Here is a 23,841-nt window from a genome sequence, read left to right as displayed (position 1 = left end):
AGACTGGCAATCACGTGCCAGAGGGTCCTCGGACCCCTCCCACTGCTCCTCGTCACCCAGCTCCTGGAGACCAGGATCAACAGCCAGGGCCTCCTCGTGGAGATAGAATTCTCCGACGGCCGACGGAATCGGCGCCCAGCGGCGCCCCTCCGACGCCTGAGGCGGACCGTAGGAAGCATTGGGGTCGGCAACCACTACGGCTGCCGGGGACGACACCTGAAGGGACGGCGCCGGTGAGGTCGTAAGGTCGACCGGCGAGGTCGAGGTCCCGGAGCCGGATCCAGCGAGGTCGCGCGGCGCCGGGACCGAAGTCGCCAGCGGCGCCGGGGCCGAAGCACCCGACGTCGTCGGGGCCGAAGCGCCCGACCCGGAAGGACCTCCAGACGGAGCCGATCGGCCCGAAGGCGCCACGGGAACCGACTGAGGAGGGAGGGCCCTCATGGCCATGAGGTACCTCTCGACCTCCTCCTGCGACGCGCCGTGCCCAGGGACCCGAAGGTGTGGGGCAGGCGGCGACGCTTGCGACTCCCGCGGAGCCGCGTGGGCGGTGTCGCCCGAATCCCCGGTCGCATCGAGCGAGCGACGGGGCGGGTCGGAGGACCGATGGTGTCGCTCCGACCTCTCATGCCTCTTACCTGAGGACTTGGATCCAGACGATCGGTGACCACTCCCGGAGCGTCGATGACTCCGACCTCGCGACCTGTCCCTCGACCTCCCGTGGGACCGGGACCGGGACCTGGAGCGGCGCGGGGCCGACTGCCTCAGCTCGAGACGCTTGCGGGACCGCTCCCGCCTAGCCTTCGACGTCAGGGCCCGGCAGTCGTCACAGGTTCGATCGTCGTGGTCGAGGCCTAAGCACTTCAGGCACCGGCGATGGGGGTCCGTGACCGACATCAGTCGGCCGCACTTCGAGCACGGCTTGAACCCGGGCATCCCTGGCACCGATAGTCGAGAATCGACTAAGTAGAGGATCAAAAAGATCAAAAAAGTTTTCAGTCAAAAAGTGACTGGGGGTAGAGCTTCTTCCGGATCTGCGCTAGCTGGCGCGGAAAAAAGAAGAACTGACGTCAGCGCGCATGGGCGCCGTCTATATACTCCGATGACGTCATCCCGGCGCTCACGACGCCGACGACGGACGCGGAGCCGCAGACGACGCCTACCAGCGCGCAGGGGTATTGCTACGCAAAAATTTCCGGATCCAGTCTGACGCCTGGGGATATTCTAAGGTAAGGAATCTATCACTAACGTGTCTCTTTCAGATCCCACCATACACACAGGAGGCACTTTCATTTAAATGTCTGACCTATTGACAATGCAGACGACTGTTTTTCTTTGAAAACAAAACAGAGTCCATGTCCTATAATTGGCTTGTCTTTTAAGTCTTTTGCAGATTTAATTTATTAAACAGGTCTTTATGGTATGGCAGTGCTGCCCTTCTCTGCACTGGGTGCTGTATTGCAGTCCTTTAGTATCCCAGGTCAGTGCCACCATGTAGCCCTTCTCGTCTGTGGCCACCCAGTTTTAGATTGTGAAAATCTGGCAACCCTAACTATAGAGCAAAGGTGAGCTTCAAAATATAATTTTTGTGGTGGCACCTCAATGTTCCTGTTGCTCTACCGCAGCCAGACGACTGAGTTAAGTCATGTTGTTATAAACATATGTACAACTTTTATTTTGCACAGGTTTTGAACTTCGCCTTCTGGTCTACCTGTACTGCTGTGCATATGCAGGACTTGGCACTTCATTTCAAGTGTTTAGAAACATGATCTGGCAGGTACTAGTTTTTTAAATGCGTACTTTGTTTCTACTCTCTTTCCAGTGTTATCTGAAACGATCAAAACCTACAATTCCAGCTCCTTGGCAAGGTTACATAGGGATGCATTCAATGGCATGGATTGGCTCTGTGGAGGCTGTGCTTTTTACCTTTTCATCACAATAAACTCGTTTCACCAGCACTCAATACAGTCAGTCACTAAATGACTCTCTTATTTAGTTAGCATATTATCTACTTTCTCAATAGAGTTCCAACAGTTACCGGACTACATGTAAAGTTTATGTTTAGCTCTAAGTAGATCACACCAATGCTGTTTTTCTGTCAAAATAACAAATTCAATTTTTGTCTCACAACCATCTAATAAGGAAGTCACATGATCATGGATCTTACAACTATCTCTTTTAAGATATCCCACTATCCTTGATTTTCAGAGATTCTGCCGATATCTGTATTGCTGAAAAAGGTATACCAACTTTTGGTCAAGGCAAATGTTATAATTGTTTCTTAAACTAGAAATTCTGTTTGGTTAGACTTTATACTCACAAAATATACAGTTTCCCTTTCCTCACCCACAACAGGACCTGCTTTGAGACTGGAGGCAGTGCTCACGGATTTGACTGCTGTGTGGACATGTATCTCATTGACATTCTGGTATATCGTGCATCGTGACTAGATTTAGCAGGTTAAACTAAAATTAAAGATGCTTTCCTGGAAGCAAAATTTTTCAATGCCAAATAGTACAACAGGACGATCTCACTTCTGTCTAGGAATTTAGTGGAACCCTTGCTTCTAGCATTTATTATTGTAGTTATATCAGTGGATGGGTAAATTTGGATTGAGTGCCAGAAAATTACCTTCAGTAATCAAGGATAGGGGCAAATACATTTCTTTTAACTATGAAAGAATCCCATCCTTAGGCAGGCAGAGATTCTTCCCATAGCCATCGATATGAAATGCTCCTGTAAAATCAGTCAGTCCCCAATAGGCACAATCAATATGATGGTGTAATCCTATAAATTAAATATCTGATGCATTGTATTGTAAATGACCAGGTGGAAATGAAACATGTATAGTCTAGCAGAGCAGGAAAGTCTGTATGGGAACGGTAAGGCCTTGATCATGAAGTATTTGCATTGCAATCCTAATTCTGGATCACTGCAGGGTTCGACTACTGGCAGCGGAAACATTTCATTCACTATGTGTCAAAGATAAATAGAGCGGCCAAGATGGCCTGCTTTGATTTTATAAAGGCAAAAAGTGGCTCCCAGTGATTAGTCCTGAAAATGTAAGGACTAGTAAAATACCTGGAAGAACCATAGAGGCCTTTCTCAGGTAGAACAGCTACACGATGCTGTTGTTGCTTCTTGGTCAAGAAGATAGTCTGAAGCGCCTAAACACTGACACGTTCTTCACCTATGAGGCCCAAGCCTAACCAAGGCAAAATAAACCAATACTAAGTTAACTTTTGGTGAAAACAGAATAGGTTTTGGTTTCCAAAACACAGATTTATAAGGTGGTCTTGAAATTTTCAAATGAAATACCAGTTGCTTAATGTATGCCGGATCATTGTAATCCACCATTCCATCTTCAGGATTAATATTTAACTTGTCTCGCAGTGGAGTCCTGCCAGGTGTTGCTCCGATAACAGGTTTAGGTGTCATTCCACCACGAGGTGTCAACCCTTCCGAACCCTGAGATGGTGTTCTAGAAAAGAAACAAAGAGGAAACGTCATCTGAGTTGTGGTTGACACTTCATGTTTTTCTAGAAAACAGTTGAACAACAAAAAGGGATAAGAAAATTAATGTTTATACCCTTAGCCCACAAAGAGACCAATCATTTAGATAATAATTAATCGACTTTCTGATGCATGATCTTTTATGCAAAGCCTGCTTGACACCTCATCTAGACACAATACACAAGCAAAATAACTTTCTCCAGGGGTTAACAAGTTAGCAAAAAAGATAAGGATGATGAGTGCACTGCCTAGTTGCTAAACTTACCAAATAATGAGAGTGCCTTAGGGTTTGTTGTCACTTATTTGAACAAATTGATCACCACAAAGGAGTGGCCAGGGCCCACAATGAGAAAAGGTGACAGGCTGAGAAATTGCCAAGTATTGCAAAGCCTTCTGGGGGTCTGTAAGCATTTACCTCTGCTCTGTGCGTTATCTGCACACAGAATTGGTGTGCGAAAAGATTTTCAGCCGCAAACGTTAGGGTATGCCCAGGTGTGCATTTATGGATTTCCATGCCTCTGAGTGACTCCAAGGAGTTCTCTTCTTATACTGCTCCTGCTTCAGTAAGCAACACTGATGCAAAAGTGCACTGGAGAAAACTCATCAGCTTTTCAGGCGGGAAGAAGTGGAGTCAGGCAGCCTGTAGGCTACAGATAGGTAATGGTTAAGCTCTGGTTCTAAGCCCTAATTATAAGCAATTTTAAACTGCAGCTGTGAGCACTCTACCTTAGATCTTTCTATCCGATAACATTTTGTTTTAAGTATGATAATACTGATAATGCTTAAACCCACCTCATTCAGTACAATGCAGACTTTTCCCACTTCCTTGTGATGCTATGCCTAGGTTATTCTTCTGAGACCTCCAAGACGAGAAACTCCACCAAAGATCCACCTGTGCCATGGTGTGCGAATGTGCCTTTTTTTGCATGGTTTGCCCACCACTTTTTGCCTGGTTTTGATGTGGCGTCAAATGTAGTGAACAAGGTCCCTGCCAACAAGGTGCACTGTGCCATTGCTCATTCCCTAAAAACATACTCCCAATTAGTACTTCTGCCCCCTGTAAGTCGCTAGTAACTTGTACCCTGGGTACCTGGAGCCTGAGAGTTGAAGAGGGTCCCTCACTGGGATCATGCCACTGCCCTTGCAGCCTGCATGCCCCTGTGAGGGAGAAAAAGTCAACCCTAAGTGCCATGCCAACTAACACTGCCTGGCAGCATAGGTAAGTCACCCCTCTAGCATGCCTCACAGCCCTAAGGTAGGGGGCACTATACTACAGGTGAGGGCATATCTGCAAGAGCAGATATGGCCTACAATATTGGGCACGATTTCCCGATATTGTATGTGCCAGTGAGAGTACATGGGCTTGGAACTCGACAACTCGAGTTCCACAGTACCAAGAATGTTTTACTGAATATAGGAGTATATACCAAACTACTTCTTTCAATAAATCCTCACTGATGCCAGTGTGGGATTTATTGTACCATGTACCTAAAGGGCACTTCAGAGGTGCCCCCTGAATCTTACCAACCCTGGTGAGGTCTCTGACCGGCTATAGGCTGCAGTCATCACCAGGCATGCTACTGGAACCCCTGGGTGGATACCCCCTGCTCCCAGGGACCACAAACAATGCACATCCTGGACAGAGGTGTCATGCCTCCGCCCCCAGCATAGGCCAGTGCTCGAAGAGCAAAGCTTCAAAGACCTGCTGCCTTGGTAATGCGACCCCCGACGCTAGCAGCAGATGGCAGCCACTGGGTTTGCACTCCCCTTTTGGGCAGGAGAACCGGCGGACGGATTAAAAAAGACCGGAGGTGTGCCCACCTCTGCCAACCCCACCCCGATGGTGAGGGGAAACCTGGTGAAGCACACTTTTTATTCCCCGCCATCTTGAGGGTGGAGGGGCCATCCAATCAGGGCTATGTCTATGTCCCCTCCCACAGGAGGATGGCATAATAGATGGTGTAGTCACCCGAGATGAGGTTCCCATGGGCCCTACCTACTTCTCCCCAAAAAACAGCCCCTAAACTTAGGACCTCAGATGTGCGATGACCTAAGAAGAAAGAAGACACCCAGCAGCAGAAGCCAGAAGACGACAACTGCCTTGCAGCAAACCATCAAAACCCCTAGGAAGACTGTTTTCTTCATTAAAGACTCCAATCCCCAGAGGACAGAGGACTTGTTCAGAAAAAAACGACTCCAAAGAATTCGGATCCCGGCGTATCCGTGTACCCAGCCCACTCTGCATCCAACGGCCACTGGCATAGTTGCTCACCTGTGCAAGGAAGTCTACTCGGCCATCCTGACCTTTTGCCTAGCGTAGGCTGCCCTCACCTGCCCTCCAATGGGAAACCAGAGGCTCCCCCTCCCCCCGACCAGCTCTGGTAAGAAGCCTACGACGTCCAAAGGCACCCCTGCAACAAAGCCCCAGGGCCTTAGTGAGCTGAAGCAACAGTGCCCCCACAACCCCCTACATCCCAACTTTCCTCTGCTGGTCTTCCTCCTGCACCCTCCGGTGCAGCGCCTGCAGCCTCTTTACCATGAAGAAAATCCTCACTGAAAAGAATTGAGCGCCCGATGTCGAAACTGCACTCTGCATCCGGCCGCCCCTTTGCCACTGGTAGCATATGTTTGGTGCTGTTTTTTTGGCCCACTCCTGTGCTTAACCAATTCCCCAAAGCTTGGCCCCAGCAACCGATCTACTTATCTGCAAGCAGTGAGGGTCGAGACACCCCCTATCTCCATTGGAAAACATCAGGCCGAACTCTGATTTTGACCTCTGCATCCACCTGCCCCTGCTCTGCCGGTGGTGCAGTTTAGGTATTTATCTCACCCCTGGCCCTTGCTGACTTTTGGCTCCAAAGACTGAAATTGTAAGTTCGATATTTAACTGTTTAACTGAAATACTGTTTTTCCTGATATTCAATGTTATCCTAAGTGTCAATTTTCGAAAGTGAAAAGCATTTTTAATTGAAAACGTACTTACCTTATTACGAAGACCTGGGTCTTCAAGTACAAGCATTATAATTTTAGAAGATTGGTCTGGCTCTCCTTCTTGAGTCGTGTGGCCATTACTGATCATGTGTGTGCAATAAATGTCTTACACTCCTCTGTGTTAGGCCTAAGGCTGCTCGCACACACTACCACTAATAGAGCACTTTGGGTTTTGCATTGAGCCCTGTACTCTTTTGGGAAACCCCTTGACTCTGTGCACGGTATAACCACAGTGATAATATTATATACAGAGCCAGCTTCCTAACCAGGGGTAAAATTATTCCTGCGACTACTAGATCAAGGCCTACCTCCTGAATCAGACAGTTACTATGCACACTTACCCCCTCCCCTCTCTCACCCCCGCAATCCCAATAGCAGAGACCAAGTGACGTTTCTAATCTAACTCTTATGAACTTTGATCCTTTTGCCTCATCGTTGGGTACACAGAGAGAGGTCCTGCAAAGTAAAAGTAGCTCTACAGCATGGATAGTAGCAAAAATGCTAGACATCTGGCTATGTGCTGGAAACCCCGTGGCAGCTAAGGTGTATATGCGGTTACTATTTTACTGGGGGGAAAAAAAGTTACTGAAACCTAATACACGTCCCATTTATTGATGTGTAGTCTGATGGCTTTAAATGAAACCGGAAGGTAGAAAACTACTGTTAGAAGGTGGTTCTGACACTATGGGCTGCCCGGATTTTTCGCTTTTTGAGCACCTAATTGTTGAGCTTTTACTGTGGGGGAGCCTCATAAACTGGGACTCACCCACAGTGAACTCATAATGAAGAAGACTGCATGGGGATTTTACTGGTGTCCCCCTAGCTTGTCCAGGCCGCTCCGCAGCAGCTGGAGTATGGGGCACCCCGCTGGCTACATGCAGACATGTGTACATGCGTGTGCACACGTGTAGGGGCTGCGCAGGGAGATTTCTAGTGCGCGCAGTCCAGGGTAGCTACAGAGTGAATGATGTGGCAGGACTTATGCAGAATTGGGTGGTAACATAGAATAGGCTTTATGCACTGGAAGGAAACATGCCAGGGAAAGTCAGTGTGTTTTACAGTGTTTTTCACTTCATTATTCACTTATGGGGAGGTGGAGCCCATGGCTAGAGTAACTTCCACAAGGCCTACAGATTTCAGACATGCACTACAGTCCCATGTAGCAGATGTGAAAAGAAGTATTCTACAGAGTCCAAAGTCATATTTGAACTGCTTTTGGGTTGTCCAGAAATGTCATATTTCTCCGAGTCCCTGGCTGGGGTCTGAGGTTAGATTAATGACCTTTCTTCCCAGAGCGAAGATCTTCCCTCCAAGGAGAAAAGATAGGTGGAGCTACAAGCCAATCCATCAACTGCTGTCGCTGGGTGCCAGGCACCAGGCTGCACCAAGGAGGGAAGGCAATGAGGGGGGGGGGAGGAGTGGGGTTTCAGAGGCCATGTGGCCAGAGACACTGGATGACGCCATTTTGAACAAACCCAGAGGCTGGACAAGAAGGAGGGAGCAGGGGCAGAGAAGTGATGTGTCGCTGTTTGATAGGACATACAGAGACTTCCTGCCAGCCCCCTACTCAACTTTTAAAAAGTACTTGCACAGGAGGAGAAGCTCTCTCTGGGGTGTGGTCTGCTGAGGCGAAAGGTGCTGGAGCCTGGCGCAATGGGCAGTTGGAAGAAGGACACCCCTGACTGCCGCCCAGGCCCGTAACAGCGCCAGAAGCACAAGTTACTTAGCTTCGGTAACGATATATCTGTAAGAAACAGTAGTTAGTGTTAGATTCTTTACCTTAGAATGTCCCCAGGCGTCAGACTGGATCAGGAAAGTTTTGCGTAGCAGTACCCCTGCACGTCGGTAGGCGTAGTCTGCGGCTCCACGTCTGTCGTGGGCGCCGTGATCTCCGGGATGACGTTGGGTACTTAGACGCCGCCCTCACACGTAACGTTAGTTCTTGTACATAGAAATCTGCACCAGGAACCCAGAGCCATGCCAGAGACCTAAACTGGTGCAAACTAGGGCCCTGAAAGGGATGTCCTTAACCCTAGATATCGGTTCACAGAACGGGGAGGATGGGTGGGGCGATAAGGAATCTAACACTAACTACTGTTTCTTATAGATATATCGTTACCGAAGTAAGTAACTTAAGCATCTGAAAGAAACAGGTTAGTGTTAGATTCCTTACCTTAGAATAGATACCCCAGCAATACCAACCCCAGTGGTGGGTCTGCGAACCAAGATCACACCAGAAAGTCCTGGAGGAACGTAACGGCCGAAAAAGCCATCTCTCCGGACTTGGCTGTCCAGGCAATCGTGTTTAGCAAACGTGTGCAGCGAGGCCCACGTAGCTGCCTGACAGATGTCCTGCAAGGGAACTTCCCGGCGCAGGGCAGTAGTAGCCGCCGTGGCCCGAGTGGAATGGGCGCGAAGCCCAACAGGAGGCTCCTTTTTCGCCAAGGAATAACAGACCTTGATGCACAAGACGACCCGTCGAGAGATGGTCCGTTTGAGCACCGCCCACCCCTTCTTAGCACCCACGTAACCAACAAAGAGCAGGTCATCCACCTGGAACTGGCGTGTGCGGTCCAGATAGAATGAGAGCACACGTTTTGGGTCCAGACAGTGGAGCCTCTCTTCCTCCTTGGAAGGATGCGGAGGCTGAAAGAAGGTGGGCAAGGTGATGGACTGCCTGATGTGAAATGCCGTAACCACCTTTGGCAGGAAAGAAGGGCGAGTTCTCAAGACAACTTTGTCTGATGGACAGAGAGGAAAGGGGGCTTAGAATATAGAGCCAGGAGCTCACTCACTCTCCTGGTAGAGGTGATGGCAACCAGAAATGCAGTCTTAAGAGTCAGAAGACGAAGAGGGCAATTGTGAAGTGGCTCAAAAGGAGCACACATCAAATAGGTCAGAACAAGGTTCAAGTCCCACTGAGGCATCACGAAAGGAACAGGAGGAAACATGTGCGTGATGCCTTTAAGAAATCTATTTACACCAGGGGACTTGAAAAGAGAAGGCTGATCAGGCAGCCTCAAGAAGGCGGAAATGGCAGAGAGGTAGCCCTTGATAGTGCCCAGAGCAGAGCCCTGCTGGGCCAGAGAAAGAAGAAAGAGGAGAACCTCTGAAAGGGGGACAGAGAGAGGATCCACAGCCTTTGCTGTGCACCATGCCACAAATTTGTTCCACCTGAAGGTGTATACAAATTTTGTGGAGGGACGCCTGGCTGCCAGAATCACATCACAGACTTCAGGAGGCAAGTCAAATGGCCTCAACTGTCGCCGCTCAATCTCCACGCATGGAGGTAGAGACTGAACAGGTTCGGGTGGAGGACCGTCCCCTGCTGCTGCGACAGAATATCCTCCTGAAGAGGTAGATGAATCGGGGGATCGACTGACATGTTGAGTAGCAAGGGATCCCAGTATCTACGTGCCCAGTCCGTAGCCGCAAGGATGACTTGGGCCCGGTCGCGCCAGATCTTCTTCATCACTCTGGGCAGAAGTGGTATAGGCGGAAAGGCGTACAACAGACCGCAACTCCACTCGCTACGAAAAGCGTATCCGAGCGAGTGCCGCCTTGGAAATTCCAACATGCAGAACTTATGACATTGCGCGTCCTCTTTGGTGGCGAATAGATCTAACTAAGGCTCTGTGTGGAAATCCCAGCTGACTCCCCCGACCAAGTACCTGGAAATGTGACAACACACCGTTTTTTTGACCTTACGGTATGTTGAGTCGTGGATATTTATCGAGCCTCCTCTTGAGGAACTTTTAAAAAATCGCAATATTAGAGTCGAGTTGCCCTCGACCTACGGAATTGCCCTAAATAGAAATAATCGGGTTCTTACTTGGCATGTGAAATGAATCCGTGTTAGTGCTACGGTTTTTAATTGTTTTACCATCCTGCAGTTCGAGGGTGATTATGTTTGATTTATTTGTTTGTATACTATTCAGGAAAACAGGTTCCTTTCCGTCTGGCGTAGGAAGTTGTGACTCACTCGAGACGTATAAGCTATCCATCGTAAAAGAATATTTGCAGCGGGTAAGTTCGCTTAGTGACATCTTCTGCTGGCTGCAACTCCGAACAGCAGGGCTACCCCTTGGCTGAGTTTATATTCCTTATACAAACTATCTCTAGACTATTGTATTTTTCTTGAATTTGAAACAGATTCGAATTGGATGAGTACGTGCTTCTGCGTCACTCCTTTTGGGCTCGTGACTACGATCCTGAGAAACCTGTGATCTATTTGGACTCTGAAACCCATGACATAGGTAAAAAAGCTGAGTAAAATATTTAAAGGACTGAGTGTCCGTTAGAGGAATGGGTTTGATTTCTCTAAAAGTAATTGAAATTTATTATCTCGTAGTGAAGGTAGAAATGTTCTCTTTTGGGGACGGCCACTTATACTTGACCGCTCGAATACGAATGGAGAGAATGGTGTCTAAATGGACCCTTGTGAATGGAATGTTTTGTATTCAGTCTTTCCAGGGATTCCAATGTGTGCCTTGTTTGCGCCTCTACCTTGAATATACTATGAAAGTATTTTCTTAGCAATAGTTGAGCTCAGTACATGTGGGGCAATGATCGAAGAGAAGATGTCATTGATAAAGAACTTAACAGTGAACTGTATATGTCTATCTACCTTGATGACATCTGCACAAAATGTGTTTGATCGTTTGAACTTTATGAAAATTAGTATGTTTGGAATATGTACCTTCTATGTATCAATTGAAATTACAAAAGTTATTGAAAATTCTAGGAGGTTTTTGATTCTAAAAATGGTTTTTGTTTACAACAGATTGGCCATGGGTGTGTTGCAAACGTGCTGTGTTTTTCCCCACTCGCTCGGCGTGAGAGCCCTGATGAAGGTGCGGCCGTAGATCTGGGCCTAGCACCGAAACGCGCGTTGGCGTTACGTCTCTGGGGTCCTGCCACATCGATCTGGACTCGACGGCATTTTGCTGAGAAGACTCTGCAGGATCCTATTCATGTGTCACTCTGGGGATTACGTTGAGGAATTTGAATATAGTGTCTTATGTTGAAGTGGATGTCTGTGTGTGATTGGATGAGAAGATGGAAGGTGTATGACGAGAGATGATGTGGGGTTTTTATAGAATATGTATTTATTGATTTATGTATTACCTAAATGAACTGATGAATTTATGGATTACTTTATCAATCACTTTGGATAAAATGTGTGCAAAGAAAATATAAAAAAGAAAATAAAGATTTTGTACATTTATTACTTGGAGTTGAATGTACCCTGTGGCCTGTTAGTCGCCTGTTGGTGAGCTCAATGTTACGTATCTAAATCCGTGGACTCTTTATGGGCCATTTTTCTTTATGGGTAGGGTGGACTCGTTCTAATGCAGTAGTGTAATTTTCCCCTGTCTGCCCTATATCCTTCTCAGGGGGCCCCTTTTGTATTAGTCTAACCAAGGCTCTCCTCACTGCTGAAAGAGGCCTTGCGCCACGTCCGAGTTCAGACGCCATTCGTGATCCATCATGCACCGGTGGCTGAGTTCGTCCGCCCTGGCGTTCAGGGAACCTGCCAGGTGTTGAACCATCAAGGGGACGCCCTGGTGTTTCAGCCATTGCCAGAGGTGCAGAGCCTCCTGACAAAGGGTCCACGACTCCACCCCGCCCTGTTTGTTGCAGTACCACATGGCGGTGGGGTTGTCCGTGAACACCTGCACTACACTTCCTCGGACAGAGGGAAGGAATGCTTTCAGTGCAAGCCGGATCGCCCGCAGCTCCAGAAGATTAATATCAAAGTTTCTTCAGTTTTTAATCTTTATAAGTAACTGTCTCTGATCAAGTAATTAACTGTTCTCAACCTTAGGATTAAAAACAAAACAGGATTCGAGATGGCAACAGAAAGCATCAGAAGCAAGTAGTTTTTAACCCACTGAGCCATCTTGTCCACATATTGTTTCATATTACCACAGCTAGCACAGTTTGTTCTTCATAATGCGCATAATTACAGTTCTGTTGATGCTATATTTATGGGCTTGTGCAGTGCATTAACGTATAGTCGAGAGTATGTGCATACGATCGACACGTCCATGTAAAGGTAGTTTGACAGAAACAAACAAATGGGTGTATATATATGTGTGGTTAAAGTCTGCCCAAATTCCCATTTGTGCTTCACTTTGCAAACTACACACCAGATGATAAATCTGACACTCCCCATGGCTTAGTGTGGTATAAAATGGAGGGAGGGGGTAGCGGAGCTAGGATTCTGTAGTATTTTGAGGTAGCAAATAGATATGTTGTCATTTATTCCTAAGGCAAATTTATTTTTAAGACAAATTAATTTAGTTAAGTCATAAAAATATAATTCAAGGACTGTCAAGAATGGTATTGATAAATCCAACAATATGCTATTGCTGAATTTACCCTACAATGTACAGACAAGACGTTATAAGACTTTCTTGTCTGTAAGCCAAACTTCAGCTATCCAGTGGTCTGTCCCGATTGGTCAGAGTTGAGCGGATAAGCCAGGCTACTTTGATGAGGTGAAACATAGCTACTAGGGTTAGAATACCCTTCTGGAAGGGCAGGGTTCTGCTACATAGGAATGCCAGAGCAGGGGGAGGGGTCATAAACAATATCCTTCAGGGCTCGAAAAATCCACTCGACCGCTCGCATATGCGAGCTAAATTTAACAAGGTTGAGCTGTTTTTAGGTCCTACTTGCCCTTTCTGGCGAGTAGGAAAACAAACTAACTTTTGTCCTCTGTCTGTGAAAACGGAGCAAATGTGACAAGACAACAAGATTTAAAGGCATTTTTATTGCTCACAAAGTTAATGAGCAATAAAGATGCCTTTAAATCTTGTTATATTGCCACATTTGCTCCGCTTTCAGAGACGGAGGTCAAGTAGGTTGCAGTTAGGTCGAGGACATTTTTTAAGGTACTAGTCCTGCAGGACTAGTACCATTTTTTGGATTTTTCAAGCCTGGTCCTTTAATATAAGGAGGAGACTGGTAGGAGAGGTCAGTTTCTTTTACACCTCTACTCTTTGAACCCAGTCAGATGGTAGGATTAAGGAAGGCATGAGCAAGTGCAATGGGGAGAGACTATGGAGATTAACCATCCTGAATGTGTTTAGCCATCTCTTCTCTCTCTGCTGGAAAATTAGCCATGTTGAATTCTGGAGAAATGGGGCTCTTTGGGAGGCTACAGTGCCATACTTTGGATGATATGGTCATACCCTGGGGCCTGCACCTCATTGGACAGCAGCGCCCTCCGGCTTGACCCAGAGAACTTGGAATAAGTGTCTGAGAAGGGCAGAGCCTGGTAGATCTGCTGCTTGAAACTTAAGAAGAAGGGTCCATGCTGGAAGTTTGATTTGCACCAACCAGGCCCTGCACTCTGAGTGCGCCTGTTGCACAATCTGGAACTACAGCCCTGTGGATCAAACCTGCTTCAAAAGGACTAAAGAGTGGACTCCCTGGAAACTACAGTTTAACAGAGCTCACCTGGACCATCACAACCAAGAAACCCCAGCCTGGAGTACTACCAGGGGATTTGTAAGGGTTTTGTCCACGTGGATTGTGGGAAGAGAAGTCCCAAACTTTCAAGGACCATCTTGGAGATTCCAGATCCTTGGAGTAAGTTTTGGACACTTTGGGACCTTCAACGGAACTTCAGGATGAAGTTGGGAGAAGTTGGGAGTAACTTTGCAAAAAAGCTCCATAAGTGGACCGACTTGACCTGGCCAGCCAAGTTGACCCTCAACTGAGAGTCGGCCTGCCATCCAGGTTCGCACTGCTGAAAAGCTCCAGAGGACTGACTTCCAGAGTTTGACCAGGAATTGGCGGAAACCCAAGCTAGCAAACCCACACCAAAGCTGCCTAAAGAAGAGCAGAGAGAGACCCCCATGAAGAAAAAGCTCAGTAAAAGTGTTTAAGTCCGAAAGTAAGAGAGGTAACCAGGATCAACCGAAAGAGTCAAGCCACCCACCTTCAATCGTGAACCGGTCTGGATCCCTGGTTCGTCCCGCTAGAGGTCACACTTCCAAAACTTTGAGCAGGAGTTCGCCACACGCCGGCGAAACCCTCGCCGAAACCGGACTGCTTAGAGCTTCAAAGGACACCAGGAAGAAAAGCTCCTGAAAAGTTTTAAAGTCCGCAGGTAAAAACTTTGACTGAGAGGAGCAGCCCCGCAGGGCTCTATCGCAGACGGCCTGACACTTTGACTATGTCCCGGTCCAGCATGACCAGATATCCCAAATAGCGCAATAGGTGTCTATGTGCTATATAGAGCTAAATCTTAAAAAATTCATATCTCCAGTTCGCTACTTTGGATTTTTAGGTCGAGCCTGAGTTAGCGCGCATGCGCTGCTCTGCAAGACTTATTGTAGTGGAGTATGTAAGAGACGCCCTGCCCATTCTCCACTGATATTTTTCATTGGCTTGTGTCATTGTCCTTCGTAAACGCTGGCTTGCGAGTTATTAGGGTTGTTAGTCCCTCCTTGGTACCGCCTTGTCTGCATTTGTAAATACCCATGGCGACTGGCCCCTTTACTTCGGATGCAACACGGCATGTCTTATTTAGTTTATAAGCACCCTTTCTTTTATGGGTTCCTCCTACTGCGGGCCCGCCGGGCTTTCCCCACCATGCCAGCTTTCACTTTCAAGCTGCCCGGGACAATGGCGGCCGAGGTCTTGCATTTACAAGAGTATGAGCTATTGCCATTGTAAATGACAATAGCCTAAACTCTCGTAAATGCAAGATCTATTGTATTGCAAATGCCCGTTTGCACTGGGGCCGGTGACACCCGAGCTATGTCACTTGTTTCTAGATAATGTGTTTTCCCAGTGGGTTGACCATGCTTATTCTCAGAAGAAGTGACGTTCTCCAGCAGGTAGCCCGGGTGGTTGCCCAACAAGTACAGCTGCGTGAACGCTGAGCTCTTAAATGTCGGTCCCACACATGTGCATTGCATACGGTGCGCAGCCCAGACGTTTGTAGCTTTAGATGTTGAGGTGTGGTCGACAGGAGACAACTTTGCAATTGTGATTTCCAATCTTCGGGATTGTGTGTCTCAGGATTTATTTTTCAGTATATGCTTCAGGGTTTGTGCTGCGTTCCCTTCCAAACAATTTAAGATGAACCCACGTTGAGATCTAATGCTGCCATCTGGTGGGCATTTGGGCAAAGTATTTGTATTGCAGAAGCAAACTAACATCAACTGGGATCGGATTTCGCAGGAATCAAAACCGAATACTTAAATGGCACCATGTCGCGTAAGTCTTAATGGGCTGCAATGCTATGCATTATTATTAAGTTAGTTGTTAAATAAAATTGGAGCACCTTTTGGCTTAAACCTGAACATGATCTTTCAGATAAATGATGGTAAAACGTTTGTTTAGTCTTTGTTTGTCAAGTCAAAAAAGAGTACCATTCAAGTATTGTATTCTATTGTAATTGCATTTATATAGCGCTTACTACCCCTGAAGAGGCGTCAAAACGCTTTTTCGGCATGCAGCACGCTACTCCGGAACCCATAAAGGTGCCTCCCTGTCCGGTCTATTAATGGTTGGCTACTTCTTTTGGTCTAGTTAATGTGGCTCCACTGTTCCACCATTTGTCTGAATGCAAGCATGTCTATTTAAGGAGGTCCTTAAAAGAACCGGTTATTTAAAAAAAAAAAAGAAGAGAAAAAAGTTTACCTTTTGTGGAAACATTAGGGGAGCAAGCGGGATGACAGGATTCACCTTTGCCAAATAGTTACGACAAACTCTGTGTCAGTAGCTCATCAATGGTTTGCAACCACAATTGTGGTCACACACACACCGGATACGCTCCTCTCCCCGAATTGGAAATTAGAAGGGGCACACCTTTCACACTTCCTCCTGTTTACAATTCGGAAAGGGATTTTACAGTCGCAAATGCTGTGAGCAGTGTATATCTGGACATGAATTCCCAACAGCCCACAGAGAGACAGGTTGAGTCCAATATTAGACACTCTCCTGTTGTAACCTCAATTAGTGTCCACTTTTCTCTGTTGTTGCGCCCAAAACCTTCTGGAGTGGACTAACCTACAAGTGATTTTGCTAACGTTTGTGAATAAAAAAATAAAACAAGTAATTGCAACTTAACTCGACACTCAATTTGTTGATGAGAGAATGAAAAACAAGCATTAGCAATGCAATAGGTCTCACAGTTGCGAGATGTTGACCTATTGGCATTGTAAATGACAATGCCTTTTATTTATGCGTTTAAAAAACCTGCAATAATAAAAGGCATTGTCATTTACAATACCAATAGGACATTCTAGACAATAGACATAGGACATAGACTATGGATCGAACAGTGCATGAGCCATTGCTGAGGTCAATACTGGCAGAAATGTGGGCGTTTCGCTAACATGTGGATGTCTTGTTGAGCAAATTGGATACACGCCTATCTGAGATGCTCCTGGTGGAACCGGACCCAGCCTTACTGTTGGAACAGGAATCTGTAGCCATTCAAACCGCGGCCAATTTGATTCCGTGCGAGAACCCCGTGAGGAAACAAGTATTGGAACCATCGGATGGTGCCCTAGGAGGCGGTGTTCCCGAGGATGTCATTATATTGCCGAACCTTCCACCACTATCAACTTTGGAGATATCAAATGGCGTTCCCCTCCCGGAGACTTTTGTTTGTGACTTTCCGATCATTTTGTGGTCATCTTCTCCTTTCTTGGTGACTCACGACTCCTGTGCAGGATACATTGGGACTGTTCATCTAGGAGGGAGAGTTCTTCTGAGTCTGAAGTCTTGTGGACTCACTGCCTGCGAGTCGCCATGGATTGATTTTTGATGACTCTTCTCCTTTATTACTTCTTTGTGTGCCTTTGGGTCTCGCTGATGGGGTTTGTGTGCTTGTTCGGAAGGGCCAAGTTTAAGATCAACAAGGTCGGGAAGGGTTGGAGTGGCTTTCACAAGTGTTCAACCTGCAACTGTTTGATCTAAGAGGCTGGGCGGTGTATCACGGTACCCTCTAATTTCTTCTATAGTGTTGTCATAAGTTTGTCTTTTAGTGATAGGGGGTGGCTGTTTCTGGCCGGGGGGACTAAAGGGGCTGGGAGCCCAAATGGATAAGCCCTCCTCCATTCTTTTTCCTACCTTTAGGGTTTTAGTTATTAGGGGCGACAGGCACGCTGCTAGTGGGGTCAGGCTGTAGCCATTTGCAGGGGTGCAGGGTGGGGGGCTGGAAAGGGTTTTTTATTTTGCCTTTTTTTATTTCTATGGCCTTTCTTTTCCTTCTCTTTCTTTCCTTAAAGGATCAGTATAGCTATGAATCATTCGGATTCTTATCGTGTGCTTGTATTTAGTGCTTATGCTTTTATGATATCCTGATTCCCGGGTGGGCAGGCCCCGAGAACTGGCGCAACATTGAATGTATATTGTGTTGTCGTTTGTACCGATCTATATGCTTTGGCGCCAATGCTCCATTATAGCGGTTATTACATGCATATCCTGTCTCTTACCCTGTCCCCCGCATTCTTCTGTTTGATTGTATGGCACCTGATCCTCTCTTATATAATATAAAATGGAACCTCTGTCTCATCCTGGAACCCAGTTGTGCATTCTAATACAAGTTTTATCCCGAATCGCTGCCGGACCTCTGGGTTGTCGGCTGATGAGCTGTGTCGTACTGTGATATCGGCGGTCTTAATTTGTCTAGCAGATGGCACCCGCGGTTGTAGGCCCATGCTTGTATTTTTATTGAATGCTAAAATAAAGGTTTAAAAAAAACAAAAAAAACACTGCAAGCAGGGGCATACTAAAAAGGGAAACTCATTCACTAACAGGAAAACTCAACATAATTTGTCTAAGTCTGCTTAATTAACGGGAGCTACTTGCAGTATTACCTCTTTGGGAGAGATTTACATTTACAGATGCCCATCTTTAAGTCAACTAAAAACAAATTAACTAATTGCAAATAAAACAACCATTGTTTAAAAAAGGACTATTGGTGAAAATTATTTCTAAAACTTTTATATACAATTTTTAAATGTTTTCAAATTGATTTGGGTACCTGAAGGGGGTGGAAAGCACAGTGTTTGGAGTCTGAACTACTTGTCTCTGAGGTGTTACTCCGGAGAAATCACTCTCATGCAGTGGAGTATTTAGACCACCTTTCAGTGGGGTATCCACATTTGTGAGGGCCATCAAATTTTGGGCTTCCTATTAAAAGAAAACAAGACTATTAAGAAATACCAATAAAGTGATACTGAGTGCAACTATTTGAATTAATGACAAAGCTAGGAAGGAAACATTTTACAAATGAAATAGTCCTGGAGATTAGCTATGCAACAAGTAACCTGGCAATGTAAACATTTAAAAAGGAATAGAAAACTTTCAAACATTTTAAGAAAAAAAGTATTAAAAATAGTATCTACCAAAGCCTGTTTCATTAAAGATAAAAATAACTGAGATATAGCAAATTAATTAGCACTTTAACTGCTAAGGGTTAAATCCACAATCCTCCCCCAGTCCCGCATATTGTTCCAACTATCAATCCATCTCACATTTCGGATTTAAAAAAAAAAATTTGACAGCTCACAATTACATCTTCATTGGTCAATACCTCCACCTCAACATGGTGGGAATTTCAAATACACCCAGGATTTGTAATCTAACCTTAAGGGCTCAAAGTAAATAGTCAGAATAAGGCAAAATGCTGGTTTCTTCCCCAAAATGCCATCAATAACATGTTTACTGTATGCATCATGATGCGTGTGCTGACCAGCAGTCACCTTGGAATGAGTCTTCTTTAATAGAAAACCAATTTCATGCACCCATCCTGGCATATGCTCAAGCAGGCTACTGAAAAACAAAACACAGACAAAGCCAAATGGTCAACCATTTAGGGTTGAGACCTGCTGGCTTGGTATTTATTTCCCAGGCAAAGCAAAAGGAATATGCTACTTACCAGTATGCATCTGTTCTTGGCATGTAGGGCTGCTGACTTTCATATCTGTGCATAGATCGCCGCCTAGTGTTGGGTCCGAATGATTATACTTTGTTGTCTTGGAAGAGTCTTTGAAGTATCATGAGATAGGTGACTCCTCCCCTGGACTACAGTGCGCATGGGCATCCTCAGATTGTTTTTCGCCATTGTGGCAGAGATGAGGATAGTAAAGTGAGAGATGGCCATGCAAAAGATAATGCTGCAGCTGCGACAGGCACCGGGGAGGAGGGCGGGCGATAAGAATGTCAGCAGCCCTACATGCCAAGAACAGATGCATACTGGTAAGTAGCATATTCCATTCGGGGTATGTGGGCTGCTGAATTCATCTCTGTGCATTGACTGTATAGCAGTATCTCCTCTAGCGGTGGTAACCTGTGCCAGCTGCAGCAGTTTGAAAAAGAGTTTTTAGGACAGCTTGGCCTACAGCAGCTTGCTGCTTTGCTTGCACGTCTACACAGTAGTGTTTTGTTAAAGTGTGTATGGTAGTCTATGTGGCTGCCCTACATATGTCTTCAAGAGGAATATTCCCCAGGAAAGCCATGGATGCCCCCATTTTTAGGTCGAGTTCACTCGAACCTATTGTTGTCAACCCAAAAGCTGACTTTTTACGATCCGGATTCTCAACAGTTCACGTGAAATCACGTGACCACAAGCTCCTTCGTGCACGAGCTTGCATTTCCCCACAGGCTTCCCCCTGCCAGCAGCAATCGAAGGCTTCCGCTGCACCCCCCCCCCCCCGCTGTCACTTATTCACGCCCCCTGCTTCACGGCCATCTGTTCCCCAGCACCTCCCCTCTCTCTCCCCTAATTATTCACTGCTGGCCGCTTTCGTTTTCCGCTTGATTGGTTGCTTTGCCGTCTCTCTCGCTGCTCTGTCTTAACCCTCTGACTCTATTCCTGCTTCTCTCACTGTCTCATTCAAGCCACTAGTTTCACACCTTTCTCCTTTTCTTTGTCACTAACCTAAGCTCTCTCACTGCTGTCTCTTTAAACACTCTCCCTCACTCTGTCACTCACTACTCATTCCCTGTCTGTCACACCTCTGTCTCTACCCCATCTCGCTTCTCTCACTGTATCACTCGGTCCCGCCCCTAGTCACTGTGTCACTCACGACTCTCCCCGTGTCCCTTCTGCCGCTTTGTCTCTCGCCCACTGTCCATCACCCCTGCGCGCCATCTCATGCACACGCACCTCCCGCCGTCTCATTAGTGTGTGACAGCAGCGGTGCCCAGCGGCCTCTCCGCCGCCAAGCACCCCTGCCCAGGCCTCGAAAGCCGGCCTGAGAGGTTCCGTGAGTCAGCCGCCTCCCCCGAGTGATGCTGCTTTCATCTCAGGTTATTGACATGTACATGATGCCGTCTGCAGCGGGATTATCGTTAAAGCTGCCCCAAGCGCACTAATCTGTATGGATCAAGCCCCGGTCTGCGCCAGACTGGCGTTTAATCTGTCAGCTTGTGGGGTAGTGAAGGCCACTGGAAGTACCGAGGCCTGACAGCTGGAAAACACAGAGGCATTGTGAGTGCAAACACCGAGGCCTGACTGTGACTTGCTGGTGCCCACACCGAGGCCTGCACGGGGAAAGTAGTTGTCAATGCTCCACAGTTCAATTATATCGACATTTGTACTTGGGTAGGACTTCGTCTCTTTGTAATGAGCCCTTAATGGTACGAATTTTAGCAATAATTAAAAGCTGCGGGGGGACACCAAGATTCGAGCCAGAGTCTTGCAGGTTGCACACAGACCTTAGAAGCAATGCCCATACATGAAAGCACGTGTGAAGTAGCGTAAATCTAGCTGTAAAGCAAAACAACTCCCTATACAAGCCGCATCAAGTGGATCTGCAATATCCTCAAATGTCCTGCATTAATGGCGTAACAGCAGGGAGAGCAGCTCGTCCATCCCTCTCGGTCTCAAGGGGTCTGTTAAAAACTTTGTAATGAGCCCTTAATGGTACGAATTTTAGCAATAATTAAAAGCTGCGGGGGGACACCAAGATTCAAGCCAGAGTCTTGCAGGTTGCACACAGACCTTAGAAGCAATGCCCATACATGAAAGCACGTGTGAAGTAGCGTAAATCTAGCTGTAAAGCAAAACAACTCCCTACACAAGCCGCATCAAGTGGATCTGCAATGTCCTCAAATGTCCTGCATTAATGCCGTAATTGCTCCCATTTACAATGATATTAAAAATTCTGACCCACTCTGAAGTCGCGGTTGATCTATCCCATCTGCTTTTTATTCTCTTTAACTGATGAATATATGAAATTATTTGATATTAATTTGACTGATTATATTGTTTTACAGACCTTTTGCTCTAACATCGATGATTTGTAAGAGGAGCGCTCGCTGCTCTTATTTGTGCATGACTTGCGCGCCACGACTTTAAATCTTAACAGGACCGACCCAGCCTCTCATCTTTCCGAGGTCTACTAATCGGTAATAAGTAACAGGTCCGATTTTCAGCTCTTGAGAACAGCAAAACTGCGGGCACCACCCCCCGACCCCCCTCCTTCCCCCACCCCCTCTCCCCTCCGCGCACACACAAGCAGACACACTCTCTCTATACACGCCCAGGCACACAACACACACAATTCCTTGCTCCTTCGTATACCTCAGCTATGTGCCTTCTTGCACCCCACAGACCCATTCACTACTGTTTTGCATGCCTGTGTTCTATTTGGATGCAATCTAAGGCGCTTCAACTTCCCCTGAGGGAAGTAAGCGCTATATAGATGCAATTACAATCACAATAGAATCAGCAAGAACCCTTTGTCACGCCCTCTCTACAGCCAAGGTGGCAACACAGCAAGCAGTCCAAGAGCAACTGCTTGCGCGCTCACAACAGAGGTGAATCCTTCACACGTTAATGGTGCTGTTTTATCATAAGAAAGCCAGGCCTGGGCTCATATTACCTCTCCTAAGAGGCTTGTAAAGCAATTTAAGAGAGAGGAAATGATACAAGTACTGTTCGATCTTGAGAAAGGGGACATTCATGCTTAAGCTCGTTAGGAATTGCAGAATTGGCTGATATATCCTACTTTGTCACCAGCATGTGGAATAATAAAGCTCTTTCAGGTGTAATTTACATTCATCGTGACTGTGACTGCAATTTAGAGGAAAAAAAGCAGGGGGTTGAAACAGAATGCTCTTGTATTCCTGTATATTTTATTTAGAAGCGGTTTCATAGTAGCAAAGTGGCATCATCATATCTTCATTCTTGTCATCTTTAGACAGTTTTCGTTTTTTTAGGCCACAGAAGGCTGCACTCTGGCACGTGTAGTAAAAACATTTTAACACTGAAAACGCCAATCTTTCAAGGAGCTGCTAACTAAAAATACAGGGACTAGTTAATGGCAGTTTTCAGTCAAAACGGATTACACGTTTTGCAGGAACACAAGAAGACATTTTCACTAGGTAAATCCCGAAAAAAATGTGTGCGTGGAAAAGCAGCCACGTATTTATGGAACACACTGTGGAAAGTTGTGTACAGAATCACCGATTGTCGTTCATATCTCAATTGCGAACATTACAAGAAAAAGCGCCTCACCGGTAAATCTTGGCAGATCAAATCTGCCAATAATTTTCGGGTAGAAACTTCCATTTAAATACAGGGGCATGCGGATTTTGGAGTGGTCAGTGCCAAAAGCTGCATGCTATTTACAATTTTCAGTGAAACATTTTAAATCGGTGCTATTTATTGCTCCTGATAAATTCCCACTCTGCAGAGTCAGATTGTGTCTGCTGCTATAAAGATCGCGCCTTTGCCTCCACGTTCTTCTTCCTGGCTCATGTCCTTATTAAAAAATGTTAGATTTTTACGTTGCTGCACTCTCCTGCTCTCTAGAGATGTGGCCTAACGACCAGAGCTGCCATCTAAGTCACGTAAATACAAAACATGTTGCATTCCAAATGCTATAGGTGTCACATTTGCAAAAGTTATAACTATTGGCATTGTAAATGACAAAGCTATCAATTTAGCTATTTTAAAAACCAACAAAAAATAAATAAAATATTTGTCATTTACAAGTCCAATAGCTCCAACTTTTCTAATGCGAGACCTATTGCATTTCCAATGCTTGTTCTTGTAGAGTGTGCTCTTGGGGGTGGGCGGTTAAAGTGCGTTTGGCTTTTTAATAGCATATTTGAATGCATTTAACAATCCATCTTGCTATTCCTGACTTTGATATTGGATTCCCTTTATGTTGTGGTGAAAAAGCAACAAATATTTGCTTTGTCTTTCTAAAGAACAAGTTACTTACCTTCGGTAAATCTTTTTCTGGTAGATAATATATCTGCCTGTGGATTCTTCACCTTGTGAATATCCCCCTTGCGCCAGCAACATTCGGAAATTCTTTTCGTAGCCTCGCGCCAACGTGGACTTGGACGTCA

At 46.2% G+C, this 23,841-nt stretch overlaps 1 protein-coding gene across 1 annotated transcript in view; it reads right to left on the bottom strand.

Annotated features, from left to right (window-relative positions):
* The window catches only part of CDC5L (cell division cycle 5 like), a 181,123-nt gene that overhangs the window by 59,964 nt on the left and 97,318 nt on the right, over nucleotides 1–23,841 (bottom strand). The window contains exons 9-10 of the mRNA XM_086926221.1: nucleotides 18,518–18,666; nucleotides 3,316–3,478 (exon numbers count right to left, since the gene is read on the bottom strand). Coding sequence (XP_086782347.1) covers nucleotides 3,316–3,478; nucleotides 18,518–18,666 — 312 coding nt within the window. The remainder of the gene's footprint in view (nucleotides 1–3,315; nucleotides 3,479–18,517; nucleotides 18,667–23,841) is intronic.

This window comes from Lissotriton vulgaris, chromosome 6 (genome assembly GCF_964263255.1).
Source record: "Lissotriton vulgaris chromosome 6, aLisVul1.2, whole genome shotgun sequence".
NCBI lineage: Eukaryota > Metazoa > Chordata > Amphibia > Caudata > Salamandridae > Lissotriton > Lissotriton vulgaris.
Note: the sequence above shows the minus strand (reverse complement) of the source record. Positions and strands in the feature narration are given on the sequence as shown.